At 36.1% G+C, this 18258-nt stretch overlaps 1 protein-coding gene across 8 annotated transcripts in view; it reads left to right on the forward strand.

Moving 5' to 3' along the window:
* Positions 1–18258, forward strand: part of NPNT (nephronectin) — a 77164-nt gene that overhangs the window by 23430 nt on the left and 35476 nt on the right. For 5 of the 8 annotated variants that reach the window (XM_025386450.1, XM_025386452.1, XM_025386453.1 and 2 more), the window contains one exon: positions 9648–9740. In XM_025386450.1, coding sequence (XP_025242235.1) covers positions 9648–9740 — 93 coding nt within the window. Of the gene's footprint in view, positions 1–9647; positions 9741–15300; positions 15391–18258 lie in introns of all 8 variants that reach the window. The other 3 variants (XM_025386446.1, XM_025386449.1, XM_025386445.1) reach the window with 1 other exon arrangement.

Raw genomic sequence — 18258 nt, forward strand, 5'->3', positions numbered from 1 at the left:
ATAAGGAGTCTCAGATTGGACTTTTTTATTCCTCTGTTGCTGTCCTGAAGCTAGGAAGACAAGCCCAAGAAGTTATCTCCACTAGATTTCACCTACAAATAGTATAAATTTTGGCAAGTTCTTCTCTTTTCAAGGCCCCCAAATATGCCATTTCCTGGACTCTCGTGTATTCTAAGAACTGCAATTAGCTGCTATATTTGTGAATGTGATTGGAAATGAGGCCAGTGGGATAGGCAAGGGTCACATCATGAAATGTGGTACTGAATGCCATGCTGAGTGTTTGAAATAGTATAATGAGCTAAATGAACATGACGAGGAGCCAGTGAATGAGTATAAGGAGCAGAATGGCATGCCGAAATCACGGGTTAGGGAGGTCCCTCTAACAACAATTCAGGCCTGAATTGAAGTCCACAATGTTTGACACAGAAAGACTGTTGTGCCATCACTTCCATGACCACTGCCTTATTGATGGACATTTAAGTTGTTTTCAAATTTCTGTTTAAGGTTCTACATCAGATAAATTTGGAGTAATTATCATTTTCTTTAGAAAACAAGTAAGCAAACTAAAAACACCGAAGGTCAAACTGACAAATCTGACATCATATTAGTCAAGACCCAGTAACAAAATTGATTTCATTTTAAAAATAATTAATGTATACTTCAACTCATGTATCAGTGACTCTTTTAAACACAGAGACTTTGGTTGCTTAAAGAGGTGATGATAGTTACATTAAAATTTTCTAGCCTTTTGTGATGATTCCCTAGCAAACCTGCTCAAAATTACAGTATCAGATCTTTAAAATATAATTTTCAAATAAAAGAAATACTGTAATGTGTTTCATTATATTCTGTGAATTCTTACATTGTGAAAGATACCTTTTATATATCTTTTAGATATCTATTAAATTTCCTTTTTGAAAGAATTTTTTTAGCACTACGTCTTTTTCAAACCTTTTTGACTTTCCTAAACCTATGTAATTAATCACTGCCTCTTCTGTGTCCTTAACATGCATCTGTTATCGGGACATCTTTGCTTACTTCTGTTTCTCCTTACTGGACTTATGTGCTTGAGGATGAGAACTTGCTCTCCTATTAATTTTTATATCCCTAATTTTTAATATAGTGTCCTAGATACTAGGGCATTTCCTCCTTGTCATACTTATAATCCTTATCATAATTAGCATTTTATTGAGCTCTTACTAATGAGATGGGTACTGTTCTAAGTACTTTATTTGGGTTTTCTCATTTAATCCTCCCAATAAACCTGTGAGTAAGCTCTATGAATCTTGTGAATTTACTGGTTTTTAAATTAAAAATGACAATGAGAGCAGAGAGAAGCTGTGTGATCTGTATAGGTCGCACATTTCCCGAGTGGTAGAGCTGGGATCCCAGCAGTCTAACTCCAGCATCTGTACTTGTAAACCTTTCTCTAAATTACATTGAAAAGTCAGCAACTACTCACAAGTTAAATAACAGTTGTCAGTGTATTCATGTTATTGTACTCCTTTTTATCTATTTCTTCCGTGTTTTGTATTAAAAAATTTTTAAATCCACAGAAGAGTTGAAGCAATAGGAACAGTAAATACCCGTATATCCTTATTGTTAATGTTTTACACATTTTCTTTCTCTCTCTTCCTTCCCCACCCGACCCTTCTCTCTTTCTCCCTCAGCCATTTTTAAGTAACCTACAGACATGATGACACTTCGTGCCTAAACACTTCAATGTTCATCTCCAGAGAGCAAGGACATTTACTTACAAACCACAATATCATTTCACACTTGAAACATTTAGTATTGATATAATACTATGTAATAAACAATCCATATTTAGATTTCCCTAATTGTCCCAATAATGGTTTTTATGGATTTTTTCTTTTTGGTCCAGATCCAATTACAAATCAAACACTGCATTTAGTTGACATGCCCCTTTAATTTCTTTAAAACAATTCTACCGCTTTTGTTTGTTTGCTTCTTGACAATGATATTTTTGAAGAGTCCATATCAATTGCTTGGTAGAATCCACCATCATCTAAATTTGACTGTTGTTTCTGCATCATTAGATCAGAACTAAATTTATTTGTAAGAATATTATATAGATGATGGTATGTTATGATATTCCTTTTGCACATATGTCAGTTTGTCCTACTATTGGTGATATTAAGTTTGATCACTTGATGAAGTGGTATCCATCAGATTTCTCTACTGAAAGACACCTTTTTTTCTTCATAATTAGTAAGTAACCTTGGGGTAACACATTCACACTATTTTGATATCCTGTTCCCCAACAAACTTTCACTTGGTGAAAGTTTTAACATCTATGGATACTCTTTCCTCAAATTAATTATTTCAATGGTGATTGTAAAGTTCTGTTTTTCAAATTTCGCCATTCCTTCTACATGTTTGTAGGCATTCTTCTTTGAAGAGGAGCTCAGTTGTCTTCCTTTTTAGAATCACTTCAGAACCATTGATTCTTTTTTTATTCAATTGTTATCAGTAACTACTATTATTCTTCTTGATGCTCAAACAATCCCAAATCTAGTCAGTGGAACTCCTCCAAGCCAGCTCCTATTCTTTTCACATGTCTCTACCATTCTTTGAGTACTTAATTGCTTTTTGCAACAGAAAACGTATTCTAGCCTCCCTCCCCTAGCCCTCATTCCTCATTATTAGGGAATGCAATATTTAGAAGCAAAGATCCAGGTGCTAGCTGTGGGCATTGCTACTGTTACTCTACTTAAAAAAAAAAAAAAAAAAATTCCAAATAAGTAGTAACACTTTCTTATGTGTTCTTAAAGTCTTATTTGGCGTTAATCTAAATTCCACTCTAGCACAATGAAAACAGGAAGAGAAAGTTAAAATTTCTAGTAAACTGAAAACAACAATAGTGCTCAGAGAATTTCTTTAAGTGAAAAAGGAAAGTGCTTAATTATGACAAATAAAACTTAGCTTGAGATGCACATATGCAGATGCTGCCACTTATTTTGGGGGAGACACTTCAGGAATTTACATAGTGAGAGATCAAATAGATACTTGATAAATGTGTCTGAATTGGATGTTCCCAGACAAAAAAATAAAATGAGTTATTGACAGCTCTTGGGAGACAACATTATAAAGACTGGACACTTCATTTAACTTTATGTTCTGAATTATCATTGAGTAATTGACATTGATATTTGACTATGGTTTGTGGTTAAGTTCTTAATTGCAATGATGTTAAATAAAATGTGAAGCCCAGAGCAAACAGCAACAAAAATTATAGCAATACTTGAACAGAGATAACAATAATATGCTGCCTCAATGGTTCAGAATCCAGCATCTACATAAAACAAGCAACAGGGTAATAAAATTATTTTCTTTTCAAATATTCTGGCAGAGTTACTTTAGTTTTCTTAAGTTATAGATTGTGGTCTTAACTGCAACTTTTCCCTCCTTTTAAGAAGTATTTAAGTTATGTGAATGTTACTACTTTTATGTTTTTAATCATTATTAACATTATCTACCCCTCTCATCCTTTCCTGCTTAGTATTTTGTTATAATTAAATGCACTCAAAATGCTGGAATTTCTGGTCTTTTTCTGACCACCAGAAGACGTAGTGGATTGAGCAGGGAACTGGGATAAGACATTTTTTCCTGAAATTGGTCAAGTCACTTAATCTTTTGCATTTTTACTTGTTTACTTGTAAAATGAAGATAGTGTTCCTCTCTCCTGCCTTATATGGATATCATGAGGATAAATTCAGTCAGTCATATAAAATGGTTTACAGTTCTGTATTCATGAGGGCATTTACTATGTCTTATAGTGATAACAATCAGAGGCATTGTTATTCAGCTTTTACTGCAGCAGGAATTTAGATTTGACCATCAGATAATTGACACTATAGTACAGGGTATTAGGAAAGCTGGAAAGATGTTTTCCTCTGGGGATCTTGGACAGTAGGATTCTTTCATCTAAGTTTTGTTCTGCACATGTTATGCGATGGCTCAGGGCACTTTTCAGTGGACCACTGTAAAATTTCCCTCCATTCCACCCAGGTCCTATTAATATAGTAGTGAGTTGTTTCATATTGCTTTCAGCAACTTCACTCTTCCAAGGCCAATTACCATTTGAAAAAGTCATTCCTTATCATATTTTCTTGTTCTCCTCAAATGAATTTGTCCATATCTGAATTCTGTGAAGCTTGTTGGGTGTAATAACAGCTTTGTGAAGTCTTCCAGTTTCATATCTATTTATTCTTCTGCCCTGCCCTTGCATGTTTCTCTGCCCCCTTTTTTTCTGTGAACATAACCTGGAGGACAAGGTTTTTCGTTCTGCTTTTAGTGGTGCCATGTCTGCATAATAACATGATGTAGATTGAAAAAATTACAGATGATTCTTGGAATTCTAAAGATAATCTTATTTATATTGAGAAAATCCTTCTCAAGCTACTAACTACCACTGAGATTGGATTGGCTTTTCCCTTGTTACTTTTCAGAGCCCCCATCTCCTTGGGCATCTCAACATATCCTTAGTTTTCAAATGTTGGCACTTTACTCCCGGCACGATTACCTTACATAAGAAACATTATAGGATTGTTGTGGGAGTTTAATTTTCTCATAACTTATTTGATAATTCACTGCTTATGTTAGAGTTAGAAACTATTGTCCAACTCTCAGAGACCCAGTTACATCAGTTAGGATGGATTTTTATTATTTTTATTTTTTATTTTTGAGACCAAGTCTCACTCTGTTGCCCAAGCTGGAGTGCAGTGGCACAGTCTCGGCTCACTACAACCTCTACCTCCCAGGTTCAAATTATTCTTCTGCCTCAGCCTCCCGAGTAGCTGGGATTACAGGCGCGTACCACCACACCCGGCTAGTTTTTTGGTAGAGATAGGGTTTCACCATGTTGGCTAGGCTGGTCACGAACTCCTAGGATGGATTTTTAAGACTAAAATTTTACATTGTGATCAAACAGAAGAGGCTTAGACATGTGATGTTAAATAGTTACGTTTGTTTTGCCAGTTGAAACTTGTTTCTTTTTCTAGTTAAAACAATGACTTAGAGGTTATTTTCAGGGCACTTTGGAGATTATGCTACAGGAATGTTAAGAGAGCAAATTTTGAGTGTGATTGCCCATTTGGACTTAATTCTGGCAACTGATTTTGGGGGAAAATGTCTGTCATTCGTTGATTATCTGTTATTTTTACCTGGACTTTATTTAAGCCTTATTAAGTTGCTAAACCCTATTTGGATGCTAGTGATAGCAGACCATCAAATATGGCTCAAACTTCTTGTTCCTGATCCACACGAAGGTCAGAGAAGCAATGCTGCCTTTTCTGATAGCCAGTAGCACCAGCAGGCACGTTGTTTACTCCAAGCAAGAATATACTCTATTTTTAATACTTTTGAAGACCACTGAAAATGGATCATTTATCCTTTTTTATTTTTTTGAGAAGGAAAGGATGACCTGCTATTCACAGAGTAATGCAGTTTGCTGCAAAGGTTGGTTTTTGCTGACCCCTGAGAGCTCACATTACAGTGGAGTGTGTTATTGGAAGGTGGGCCAGTTTATACAGAGGTTGGGAATTACTTTTCTCTAGTTTTGAAATGGTTATGCACTTTCTAATCTAGATGTAGAAATTTGCTTACTATTTACTTAGATGTAGAAATAAAGTTTCTTTTTTTACATTCCCCTGAGTATATGGTATTGTAGGTATACAATACATTTGACAAGTTTTATTTCTGTACTAGGATCTACTCGTAACACTTCTATCCTAAATTTGTATCAAAAGGAAGCCTTTGCTGGCTTGATAATAAACACAGACGAAGTCCAGATTCCACAGCCTAGTGATCAAGGAAAGTCAGGAATTGTATTTAGCTACGAGTAATGTGACACAAAGAACAGTGCCCTAAATTGCTAGGATGGTGATTTAGGGTTAATATTATGACTTCTTGCTCTACCCTCTTTCCATTCTCAAGATCGTCTCATGGTCATAAAGAGGCCACTGTGGTTCAGTCATGACATGCACATTCTAGGCGAGAGCACAGAACAAGCCATGTTTTTCAGCCCTCCTTTTACACAGCATTCCAAAGCCCCACCCCATCACTTCTGCTTTCATCCCATTTAGCCAGAATTTAGTCATGTGGCTGTCCATATCTGCCAAGGAGAATAGAGAATATAGTTTTCCATTACTAACACATCCCCCACTCAAAAAAAAAAAAGCCATTCTATATTAAAGCAGAAGGGAAAGAGATATTGGTAAGAATGCAGCTGGCCTTTTATGATCTGTCTCGGCCTTTCTTTTGATCTCATCTGCTGTTTTAAGCACTTTACACTGTAGCCCCACGAGAACACTTTGCACTCACTAAGAAGCAGTCCCCTTTACTGCCCCCACCCCACTTTGCTTATATTCTGAAAGTCTTTTGTCTCCTATTCCACTGCTCTTACCTCTAACGCACTGCCTCTAACACACCGACCTGCCGTTGTAGTTATTACACACCCTCCTTGGTTCTTTCACCTCTCTGTCAAAGCCCTTGTTGTGGTTTAGCTGAGATATTTTAGTTCTACAGCTAATTTTTCATACCCTCTGTGACTCTCTAATCCCCCACCACACTTGCCTACTATAATACATTATATATAACAAATGATTGATATATATTTATTGAATTCCATTCCAGACCTAATGCCAGCAAGATAACTTTGTGCTATAAAGGAGAAAATCTTTTTGTGCAACAGTTTCCAAAGGGTTTTCTTTTTCTAAGAATAAAGAAATTGACTATATCAACTTTAGAAGTATCCTACCGCATTTAATAGCCATTGGCTAATCTAAGGGTTCTTGGTTACTTCACTGAATAGCCTATCAGATGGAACTGCAAACAACAGTTTGTTTTGAAATAGGACTCCCTAAACATGGAAGAAACATTAACAGTCTTGGCCTGTTGGAATGTGTGCATTTGATGTGCCCAAGATTAGGGCACTCTGCTTGAGAACAAATAACAAAAAGGGGAGAGGAAACAATAAAAACTTTGTTCCTATAAAGCACCTGAAAGTACTATAAATTGATGGTTATCAAGCTGGTCGGGGGTCCAAAGGCTACAGCCTGGGGGCCTCAAGTTTAATTGTTTTATAAAGTGTACTAAATAAATTTTTTTGTATTTTTAAGTGGTATTTTTAAAACTACTTTTTCATGCTTTGAGAGAGTTTTCCAAATTCCAATTATTTTAAGGGGTTATTTCCTGGACTTGCACTTAACGATTTTGAGACATTTACATTTTTTTCAATATGGCATTCTGTGTGCCTCAGTGATACATGGTTATTCAGGTTGCATGAATATACATATATGTGTAGATTTATGGAACATCATCTTTTTAGATTAAAAATAATTTTTAAGCTGATATTTCTTGGTGATAGAGCCTAGAAATTACATAGAGTGGCTTACTTCTGGGACTTATTTTAAACTGCACGTAAACCATCCGCCAAGTGTACAGTTGGCTAAAGAGTAATATTAGAAAGGCCCTCCTGGACAGTTTATTTCATTTCACAGATATGAACACAATTGTTTCCCTTTGAATTTAATGCCATGTTTAAAATCAGATTTTAAGAATTTTCCAAGGGCATTTCCCTATCGTTTACACTCTCCTCGTCTTTTCTTTCTGCAGTCTTTTATATTAAATACCTCCTACACAGCACTGTCTAAGGATTTGTGGTGGTACAGGGTCCAGTTGGGATGACAAACAGGCAAGGAAGACCTGAAACTAAAATTAGCAAAGAAGCCCTGTGGAATGGAAGGTGAGGGAAGGGTTAGTGAGAGTTGGGCAAGGAAATGTAGAAAACAAAAATAACATGCACGTCAGTTTCGCAGCAGTATAGAGTCTTAAAGGAAACAATGTTTGATAATTATCAGAGAGGAAACTGGGAGCATATCCCAGAATGGAGAACAGCATGGGTTAAAATGGGTAGGAACAGGTGTCAGGGGCTTCAAAATTCGGGGTCATTGTTGAGTCCATTGCCCTTGGTCTTCAAGGACTATCTGCTCTTCACTCAATGATTATTGAAGCTCATTTCTTCCTGTCACCAACACAAATCATACCTTCTTCATGTCAGACCTAAACTATTTCACTGGCCTTGCAACTGTCCTCTCTGCCTCTAAACTCTCTCCAGTCCATCCTACGTATCATCACCAATGCTTTGATAAGATTCCCAGAGCTTTGATTTTTATCAGGCAGTTCTCCTGATGATGATAAATGTAAGGAAACTTCCCATTTCCTAGAGATAAAGTGCATGTTTCTCATTCTGAAATGTAGGGAACATAATCACCTGATACCACACACCTGCTTGTTTCTCACTCTTCCTCCACCATTCACCCATGTCTTTAGCTTAATGAGCCCCCTGTGTGTCTCCTAACTAAACAGCGGCTTACTTGGCTGTGAAATATTCTTCTTCTTGGGTAGTCTGCTCCCTTCTCTGTCTACTCAAGCCTCCTCTATGAGGCTTTCTGCACGAATGTATATGGATTTGCTTGTGAGATGATTTCTTCACAGATTTCATATTGCTGATGAATAAATATTGTTTCGAATAAGAAACGTGGTTTCGTCTTTTTATCTAGATTGTAGACTCCTTGAGACCAGTCCCATGCTATACAATTATTTTTCATCTATTATAGTGTCTGGCATAGGGACATGCACATATTTGGTACGGAACAGGGTTTCCGAGTCTGGCACGATGACATTTTGGGCTGGATAATTTGTTGTTGTGGCAGGTTGTCTGAACATTTTAGGATGTTTAGCAGCATCCTTGGCGCCTATCCACTAGATACCAGTAGTATCCTCTCCCTAGTGTGAGAACCAAAAATGTCTCCAGACATTTCCAAATTTCCACAGGGGTAAAAAGTACCCCCCAGCTGAGAATTATTGATAGAGAATAAGCAGAACAAATTCCAATTAAGCAGTGAAAATATTTGAGTGATGGTTTACAGTATTTTCAAGTCTTGAGAAAGTGGAACTCAGTTGATGGAAAAGAGTAAATGTCAAACTGAGAACATCCTATTTGCTATGTTAGGGCATAGAAAGGCCATTATAGATTGAAAAGCAGTTGTAATGAATGTTAGGATTAAGAAAGATCAAGATACAGAAATATCCTTGAATTGAAGTCCGAAAACAATGTTGTTTTAGTTTTTGTTTCATTTTGAATCATTTCATACTTAGGAATACTATTTCTAGTAAAATAAATATTTTATGTTTAGTTAGAAATTTATCTGTATTTCATACATACTTAGTACTTGTGGACTAAGAACTGCTATTTGAAGTATATTTGAGAGATTGAGTTTGAAATTGTGGGTGCAGGACATTGTAAAGTTGTAACTATGAACAAATATCAGTTATGCTTATGCATAGTTTTACCTAGTTTTTCTTTTATTTGACTATTTGAGTATTGTCCTTGAATTTAAAATTCAGCCTCAACTGATACACACATCCACACATATACACACATAACACGAGTGTGTGTGTAGCTTACAGAATGTTTATAGGAAACTGATTTTGTATATTTTGGCTACTTTGTTGTAAATTCTCTTTTTTTTCTTTTATTATTAAACTAATACACGACATTAGTGCTATATGATTGGTGTTTCGCTGACCTAGAAATAACGCATGCCATCTTCTTTTCACAGCTGTGTGCCAACCACGATGCAAACATGGTGACTGTATTGGGCCAAACAAGTGCAAGTGTCATCCTGGATATGCTGGAAAAACCTGCAATCAAGGTAGGAAAACAGTCTGACATAAATACACAATCAAAGACACCTCTATTACTCCCAAATTAAAAATATTCTTATCTCAAACTACTTTCCCTAGCTATTTTTCCACAAAAATGTGAGCTGCCGTTTTGCTGATAAATAAAAATGTGTTAATGATAAATGTTGTAAAATTTTTTTTATCAAAGGACAATTAAACAAATTGTATCCTCTTATTCTCTGATACTAATTCAAATGTATTTTGAAGAAAAGAATCACTGCATCAGTAATTTAGAAGCCTTCTGGTACTCCTTGTTCTTCCACTAACTAGTTGGAAATCCTTGGCCAAATAATTAACCACCTCAGACCCCAGGTACTGCTTCCCTTTAATGCCAAAGTCAGGTAGGGGGTTTGATTTGAAATTTGGAGTTTCCTCCTAACTCTGAGCCCTTTGATTCTGTGATTAAATCTCCCTTCAACTACTGACCACTTTGGAATGTTTCCATGATAAATAAAAATGATTAATTTAGCAAGCACTTTTTTAAAAACTCAGCATCAGTTGTTTATAAAAGCAAATATTTATTCAACACTCATAGTGCCACAGGTATTTTATATATATTATCCATTTTTATCGTTACAACAACATTAGGAAGTAGAGCATTATTTATTATAATTAAGGTATAATCTATTAATTGTTAATCCATTTTTTATTTGGAGAGACTGAAGGATAGAAATATTAAGTGTCTTGCTCAGGTTCACAGAGTTAGTAAAAGAGCTAGCATGTCAACTTAGAGCTATGGCCTATATAATCCATATTTTTTCTACTATCTTAGTTTTGGATGAAAAAATATATTTGGAAATGTGATCCTCGAACTCATGCTAACAAGTCAGACAAGGCTTGTCTTGTTAATTAAATTCAGTAAAAAATTTCCATTATTGGCCAGGCGTGGTGGCTCACGCCTGTAATCCCTGAACTTTGGGAGGCCGAGGCAGGCAGATCACCTGAGGTTGTGAGTTCAAGACCAGCCTGACCAACATGGAGAAACCCTGTCTCTACTAAAAATACAAAATTAGCTGTGTGCGGTGGCACACGCTTGTAATTTCAGCTGCTCAAGAAGCTGAGGCAGGAGAATCACTTGAACCCGGGGGGCGGTGGTTGCGGTGAACTGAGATTGTGCCATTGCACTCCAGCCTGGGCAACAAGAGCGAAACTCTGTCTCAAAAAAAAAAAAAAGAATGGAAAGAAAAATTTCATTATTAGGAATTAAACTAGAAATAAAGATTAGGGTTAGATTTCACTAAACAGATAAGAGTCAAAAATAAAAAAGAGGAGTCAATTTTTACTTATTTCTTAAATTATACACCCTATCATCTTAAATGTCAGGTGAAATAATGATATGGTGTCTAACTATCCCTTACATACTTACTTGACCTCATCTGATATAGAAATGATATTGCTGAAATACTACTGTTCTTCAGTGTCTGATACTTATTTCAAGATATTCCTTGAGGTATGTCATGTAAACTAGTGATTTATAGACACAGTTTTTTTTCACTATTTACTTTTATTTTTTAAATTTTACTTTAAGTTCTGGGATACATGTGGAGAACATGCAGCTTTGTTACAAAGGAATACATGTGCCATGGTGATTTGCTGCACCTATCAACCTGTCATCTAGGTTTTGAGCCCTGTATGCATTTATTTGTCCTAATGCTGTCCCTCCCTTTGCCCCCTGCCCTGACAGACAGTTGTGAAGTTCCCCTCCCTGTGTCCATGTGTTCTCATTGTTCAACTCTCACTTACGAGTGAGAACATGTTGTGTTTGGTTTTCTGTTCCTGTGTTAAGACACAGTTTTTGCAATCATCCAGAACGTTGATTTTTGAAAACATACTCAAAATGGTGGTTCATGAACCATCAGATGGAATTATTCATGAACCATCAGATGAAATCCACACTAGCAGAAATGATATGTCCCAATGGTAGAAGTTGCTATTCTAACGTGTGTTCTTGTATTATCTGCTATTTGATTTAGAACTGATTTTCCCAATGCTTGTTTTCTCTCTTATAATACTCTTTTTAACTTGAAATTTACCAAACATACCTGCATAATCTTTTTAAATAAGTGGTGCTCTTATTATCTCAGTTTACTCTTTTAAAAAATCCACTTGATTTTTCTTCCCCAGCGTAAGTTTACAGGTAGCAGTGTGTTAGGTTCTGGTTATTGAATGCCAATGTTCATCTTAGAATCTCAGTATACTTCTTTTTTTTAAAGTGGTGAACATAAGCCCTCAGATGTTTCATTAATGTCAGCACTGTAAAACGTTGTTGTCCAAACGTGAGGATATAAAATATAAAGAAGACGATTAAAATAAGTCACTTTTGAGATTGCAGAGAAATTCATGTAAATTTCTTTGCAGGAGGTGCATCAACTTTAACATGCTTCAAAGACATGCTAAAACTATTACTGAAACAAGGGTTCATTACTGGATAGCTCTCATTTTCAGAAAACCAGTTTAACATGTACTTTTTTTTCTGTAACACATACCTATTTCTCTAAAGAAAAAATCAAATATATCAAGTTAAAATCTTGTTCTCCAAAACCATATTCCTTAAAGAGAAGAGGATTTGATTAGTAGCAAAATGGGATTTTACACCTGCAAAAATAGTGCTGGCACTGAAAATGTAATTTCAAGTCCAGTTTTGAAAATAAAACTATAGCTTAAAATAAACTTAGGTGTTGTAATCATCTCTTATTTTGCCCTCCTCACAAAAAAAGCAGTGTGACAGGTTCCTGATGGCTAGGTTTATGCTCCTTGAGAGTAGAAACCCTTTTTGTTGTCTCTCTGATTTCTAGGTTCCTGAAAACTATTATTAAAGTGACTTGCACATGGTAAATGCACACTAAATATGTTAAATGAATGACAGTTTCATCTAATGGTTCTTAGTCCTGAACACCGTGGAAACTGGAAAGAGTTCCACAGGTACTTGGTACAGCACCTTAGAGAGTCTCTGCATCCATAGACTGAGGGCCCTGTCAGGATAAGGGAAGCTGCCATGTGTGGCCTGGTTGAGTGTGAGAGCTGCCTAGAGACTCCCATAAAAGTTGTTAGAGAAAATGGTTGATAGTGCCTACATAGCAGATTAACTTAGACTGTTTTCATTCAGGCCCACACATTTTAATAAAGTAGAAAATATGCTTCACAGATAAGGGAAATCAAAGAGGCTCCGTTTTTCTCGAGGAGAGAAATGTCAAAAAGAAGTAAATTTAAAATAACTTTACAGAACTGGAAATTAGCTTTTGATTAAAAGCAGCTTTAGGTATATGACAAGTTTTCACTGAGAATTTTGTAGCAAGTTATGTGCTTTAAGAAATAACCCCCTGGAAACTTGCATCATGGCATAAACAGCTTGAATAAACAAGTGCTTAACCAGTGCCTTTAGAGCTGCCTGGGAAACAGCCAGAATACCAGGGAAAGCTGCACTTTGGAACTGGTTTAATTTAGCAGCCTTGCCACTAGCTTAATGTGATCTGCTTTTGGTGGCTTGCTCTTCCCCACTAAGTCATTTTCTGGATTTGTTACACCTAGAACTGTTATGAAATTACAGGCTTGGACTGATCATTAACATATTCTATAAGGCACATGTTACCTTTCAAAGCAGATGAAGTTCTAACCCGAATTCTGGCAAGATTCTCTTCGATCATTTGCTTCCTTTACTTTCACTTTTATTTATGCATATTTCCCTCCTCCTTGAGTTTCTGTACCAATACAAACCTCTTTTTCCCCTAGCCAGAAAAAAAAAAAATATTATTATAGGAAATAATCTTTTTATAACTTTTCCATTGGGGAGTGATTTTTAGTATGTAAATATATCATTGCATATTCTCAGAAATGAAAGACATTCTTAGGAATTTACAGTGTACTTTCTAATAATTTCAGAAGAAAATATTTACAAATGTCAATTCCTAATGTTTTAGTATGGTTTATATTTCATATGTTGAATTCTTTATCATAAGGAAAGAATTGGAGTCTTGTAGGTCAGAACCAGATACTTATTTTGTGGACTAGTTACATCTGAAAGTTGATTGCTTTGCTAAGCACAAAAATCTAAGAGCTTTAACCCTAATATTAAGGTGGATACCTACAGCCTTAGTTTTTGAAAGATGTATGGTTCCTGCCGGGCACGGTGGCTCACGCCTGTAATGCCAGCACTTTGGGAGGCCGAGGCAGGCGGATCACGAGGTCAGGACGAGACCATCCTGGCTAACACAGTGAAGCCCCCTCTCTACTAAAAATACAAAAAAAAAAAAAAAAAAGCCGGGCGTGGTGGCGGGCGCCTGTAGTTCCAGCTACTCCGGAGGCTGAGTCAGGAGAATAGCGTGAACCTGGGAGGCGGAGCTTGCAGTGAGCCGAGATTGTGCCACTGCACTCCACTGCACTCCAGCCTGGGCGACAGAGTGAGAATCCGTCTCAAAAAAAAAAAAAAAAAAAAGAAGATGTATGGTTTCAACTCCCAAAACCAATGTTCATTTGATCTGGCCATTTAACTGGCTGTTAATAACGTAATGGTGTTGAAACAGAACGTGATTGTCAAGTCTCAACTCTCTACTTTGAGTTTCAACCATCTTATATTTTGGTAAACGAATAATGGCAACAGTTAACCTTTTTTTTTTTTTTTGCATAAAGCTTCTTATGTATGTTCTAGAAACATACTTTCTTACGTTTAAATGATAATATTGACGATCTATTATGCTGTTATGTAAATAAAATCTTTATGCAATTCATACATTTGTTCATAATTTTGTAGTATTTTAAACTACTATTGTACAACGTGATAATGTAGGGAAACAAATCTTTTTTTTTTTTTTTTTTTTTTGAGGCGGAGTCTCGCTCTGTCGCCCAGGCTGGAGTGCAGTGGCCGGATCTCAGCTCACTGCAAGCTCCGCCTCCTGGGTTTACGCCATTCTCCTGCCTCAGCCTCCCGAGTAGCTGGGACTACAGGCGCCCGCCACCTCACCCGGCTAGTTTTTTGTATTTTTAGTAGAGACGGGGTTTCACCGTGTTAGCCAGGATGGTCTTGATCTCCTGACCTCGTGATCCGCCCGTCTCGGCCTCCCAAAGTGCTGGGATTACAGGCTTGAGCCACCGCGCCCGGCGGGAAACAAATCTTAAGTTGGTCGTTTAAGACTTCAGTGTCCTTAAATAGAGCAGGTGGATTATAAGCAATATTTTTATAATTTGTTTTTTGTTTTCTTCCTTCTGTTTATGACTAAATAATACTTTTAAAAATGATGATCTCTTGTTTGGAGTTTTTAAAAAAATTGTATGACAATGGATTGCTCATTTATAATGTGTGTGTTGTCCTTGGAAAACAAGATGACAGTGATACATTTTTAAGAAAATTAAAATAAAGGAGAAGAGAAACTAGAAGAACCATAAAATAAACTATTGTTTATAAAGTATCTAATGCATTATTTTTAAACGCTACCAACTGTATGTAATTGTTTAATATATACTTGTAAAGATTTTTAGGGCTAAAATTGACATCAGTTCAAAGTTGACTCTTATTACCTTCTTCCTGGTATGAAGACGAGCACATCCCAACTCCTCTTGACCAAGGCAGTGAACAGCCTCTTTTCCAACCCCTGGATCACCAAGCCACAAGTTTGCCTTCAAGGGGTGAGCGTGTATTGTCCCAGGTGGTCTGCTTTTCCCACCTGCATGGCTTCCTGCAGTTATGTCACTTCTTGCAAATGTTCTGAAGACTAGCGCAGGAGTGTCCAGCCTTCAGCCCTGAGCATGTACAGCAAGCAGCAGGAATTGCCACCTGGTGCTGATTCTCTGTGCTCTGAAAAGTATGGAGCTCTACTGTCCTTTTAATGCATCGAGTATCATTGCTTTTCTTTTTCTTTTCTGAATTTTGAAATATTTTCTAAAAATCAGATAGCAAAACAACTTTTTTCATATGTAGGCAAACTGAGGAGTTCCAACGCAACTGAAATTGGGGATTTGATGCCCTTTGCCAAGTAGATTTTGGAAATCAAGTCCTCTTCCCCACTCTCGAGGTATAGAGTTTTAGGTTACCTGAAAATCAAAGTATACATAAGTGACCTTCTTTTGGTATACATTGTGTAACATCAGATAGCCTAAGTTCTGATTCCAAGATGGCATTTAGTTGCTATTTGATTATAAGCAAGTCATTAACCAATCAGTAACAGGGAGACAGTAATTCCTGCCCTATTCACCTGTGGGGTTGGCGTAAGAATAGAAACACCGAAAATATTAATGTCTTCATCATGCTGGAAAGCTTTGTAGGAAAATAATGTGTAGCATAATTTTACAGTTCCTCTTCTAGGATATTTTATCTGTAACCCATTCATAGGTTTAAGAACTTAGAATAACTGAATTAAAATAGTTGAAATTATTAATCATTGTCTCTGCTGAGAGGAAATTTGATGCTTTTGTATATTTTCTGCACAAGGAATTAGGGCAAAAGAATTAATTTCAGTCCTTAATAATTTAAAAAATAAAGTTATGGTAGTTGACATATTGACATGTTTGCCTATGACTGCCTGATTTTAGCACCAAAGCGGAGAAACAGTCCAAATGTGTTAAATGAAAGTTTATGTAAAAAAAAAAAAAAATCCATTGAGCTAGTTATCTTACTCAATGATCTCTTCCAAATTTTTCAAGCTACTTTTCAGTGTCTGCATGCTAATAAAATTTCTGATTTTTTTCCTGAAGTTTAATAATAATGCTATGCAGCTTGCATTTCCATTCTGGACCAGTTCCCTTCTCCCTCTCCTTCTCCCATCCAAACTCCTGAATCCACCAACCTACTGAAATGTATTCCTGACAATAATAGATGCACTTTAAGACTTGTATACATAATAATTGAAGCATTATGAATGTAAGTGGCTTATTGTAAAGTTCTATCCTTTAGTATAAGATAAGCACATGAAAGAATTCATTACATTTTTTAATTTTCCTATTTGATAGATTTTCCTTATATGTATTATAAACCTCCAGAGAAAAAGGAACATAAGTAAATTTACAATAAAAACACCAAAGTTTTATTTCCAGGTTCTCTTATCAACTTTTAAGATTTATTTGAGACAGTATGATCAATGACTTCATTTTGTTCTGCTTATTATTGTAGGAGTAGTTACTATAATTTGGAAGTAATGTATTTTTTAATTTCTTGCTTAATTGAAGAATATCCAATAGATTGTGATAATGAATACAGCATTTATAGAAAGCAACACATATTAACTTACTCAATATGACACTAGTTCAATGAGAAAAGAAGGTAACATAATTGAAGACAAGAAACTCTAAAGAAAACTGAGGACAAAAAGGCTTCTTACCAGGACACCAGATACATTTAATCTTTTGAAGCTCTGTACTTTAGGAAAAGTCTGATATTTGGCCAATTTTGATAAACATGGATGACTGTGGAATCTTACAGTATCTGAAGTGTTTTTCATAAGGGTCATTGTGAAGTTTTAGGAGACACCTGCCTGTGGCAGATGGGGCAATGATGGCAGTCACTAGGGATATTAACAACAGTCAGCTGTCAGGGCATGTCATCCAGACCATCAACAGCTGGTGGAGTACAGCTTTCTCAATTGCTTTCCATGTTTTGGATACTCTCATGCCCATTAGTAACAGGTAAAATAGCCAGTATATGTCCACATTTACCCATTGAATGTTACATGTATTCTTCCTTTCTCGTATTATTTCATACAGTCCAGATTTTTTTAGACTCATGACAGCATATTGGCTTTTCTTTCCTTTCAGTTTCATGATTCTTAACCCCAAAGTGCTTTTGCTATGGGAACAGAAGGATAAAGTTGGGTTGAAGCCATTCTCTAAAACCACCAGCAGCTCCAGTCCAGATTATGAATACTACCATAGCAATCCTAAGGGGCCCTTTATTGGCCCAGACTGGAGCCAAATTGTAGAAGAGCTGCCCCAACTGGGCTTCAGGTTTAGTTCACCGACATAGTGTCTGAAGAAATTTCCATCAGCGTAAATATTCCTTGTTTATGAGCTGCCTGGAACTGTAAACACCTAATCCATTCCCATCAGGAACTCACAACAGTTTCTGTCATGCTCTGAAAATAAACATAGGGATTCTTAACTGACACATAAACAAAAATCCATCAATATCCTTTTCTTGAGATATAGGTTTTGATTTTACTGTGTTATTTTGTGGTTTTGTTCTATTTTTGTTTAGTGCAGAAAAAATATTTGAAACACAAAGCCTTTCTCTAATGCCATATTTGGTTTTAAATGCTATTTACTATAATATCAAAAAGATTTATCAAAGACAGGTGTGACTCTGCAGGAACATATTAGGAATAGTCATTAATTCCTCTTAAAAGATGAGAAAAGGTTCCCTCTCATTTTTAGTAAATACTGAAATATAAAGTAAAAGAATATGGGAAGGGTAGAAAATTTCTTTCTCAGTCATTCTTCCTTGATTCTTGCTTCAATTAATAGAGGGAGAAAACATTTTTGATACTGTAATCTGCATGGCACTTT

This window comes from Theropithecus gelada, chromosome 5, assembly GCF_003255815.1.
Source record: "Theropithecus gelada isolate Dixy chromosome 5, Tgel_1.0, whole genome shotgun sequence".
NCBI lineage: Eukaryota > Metazoa > Chordata > Mammalia > Primates > Cercopithecidae > Theropithecus > Theropithecus gelada.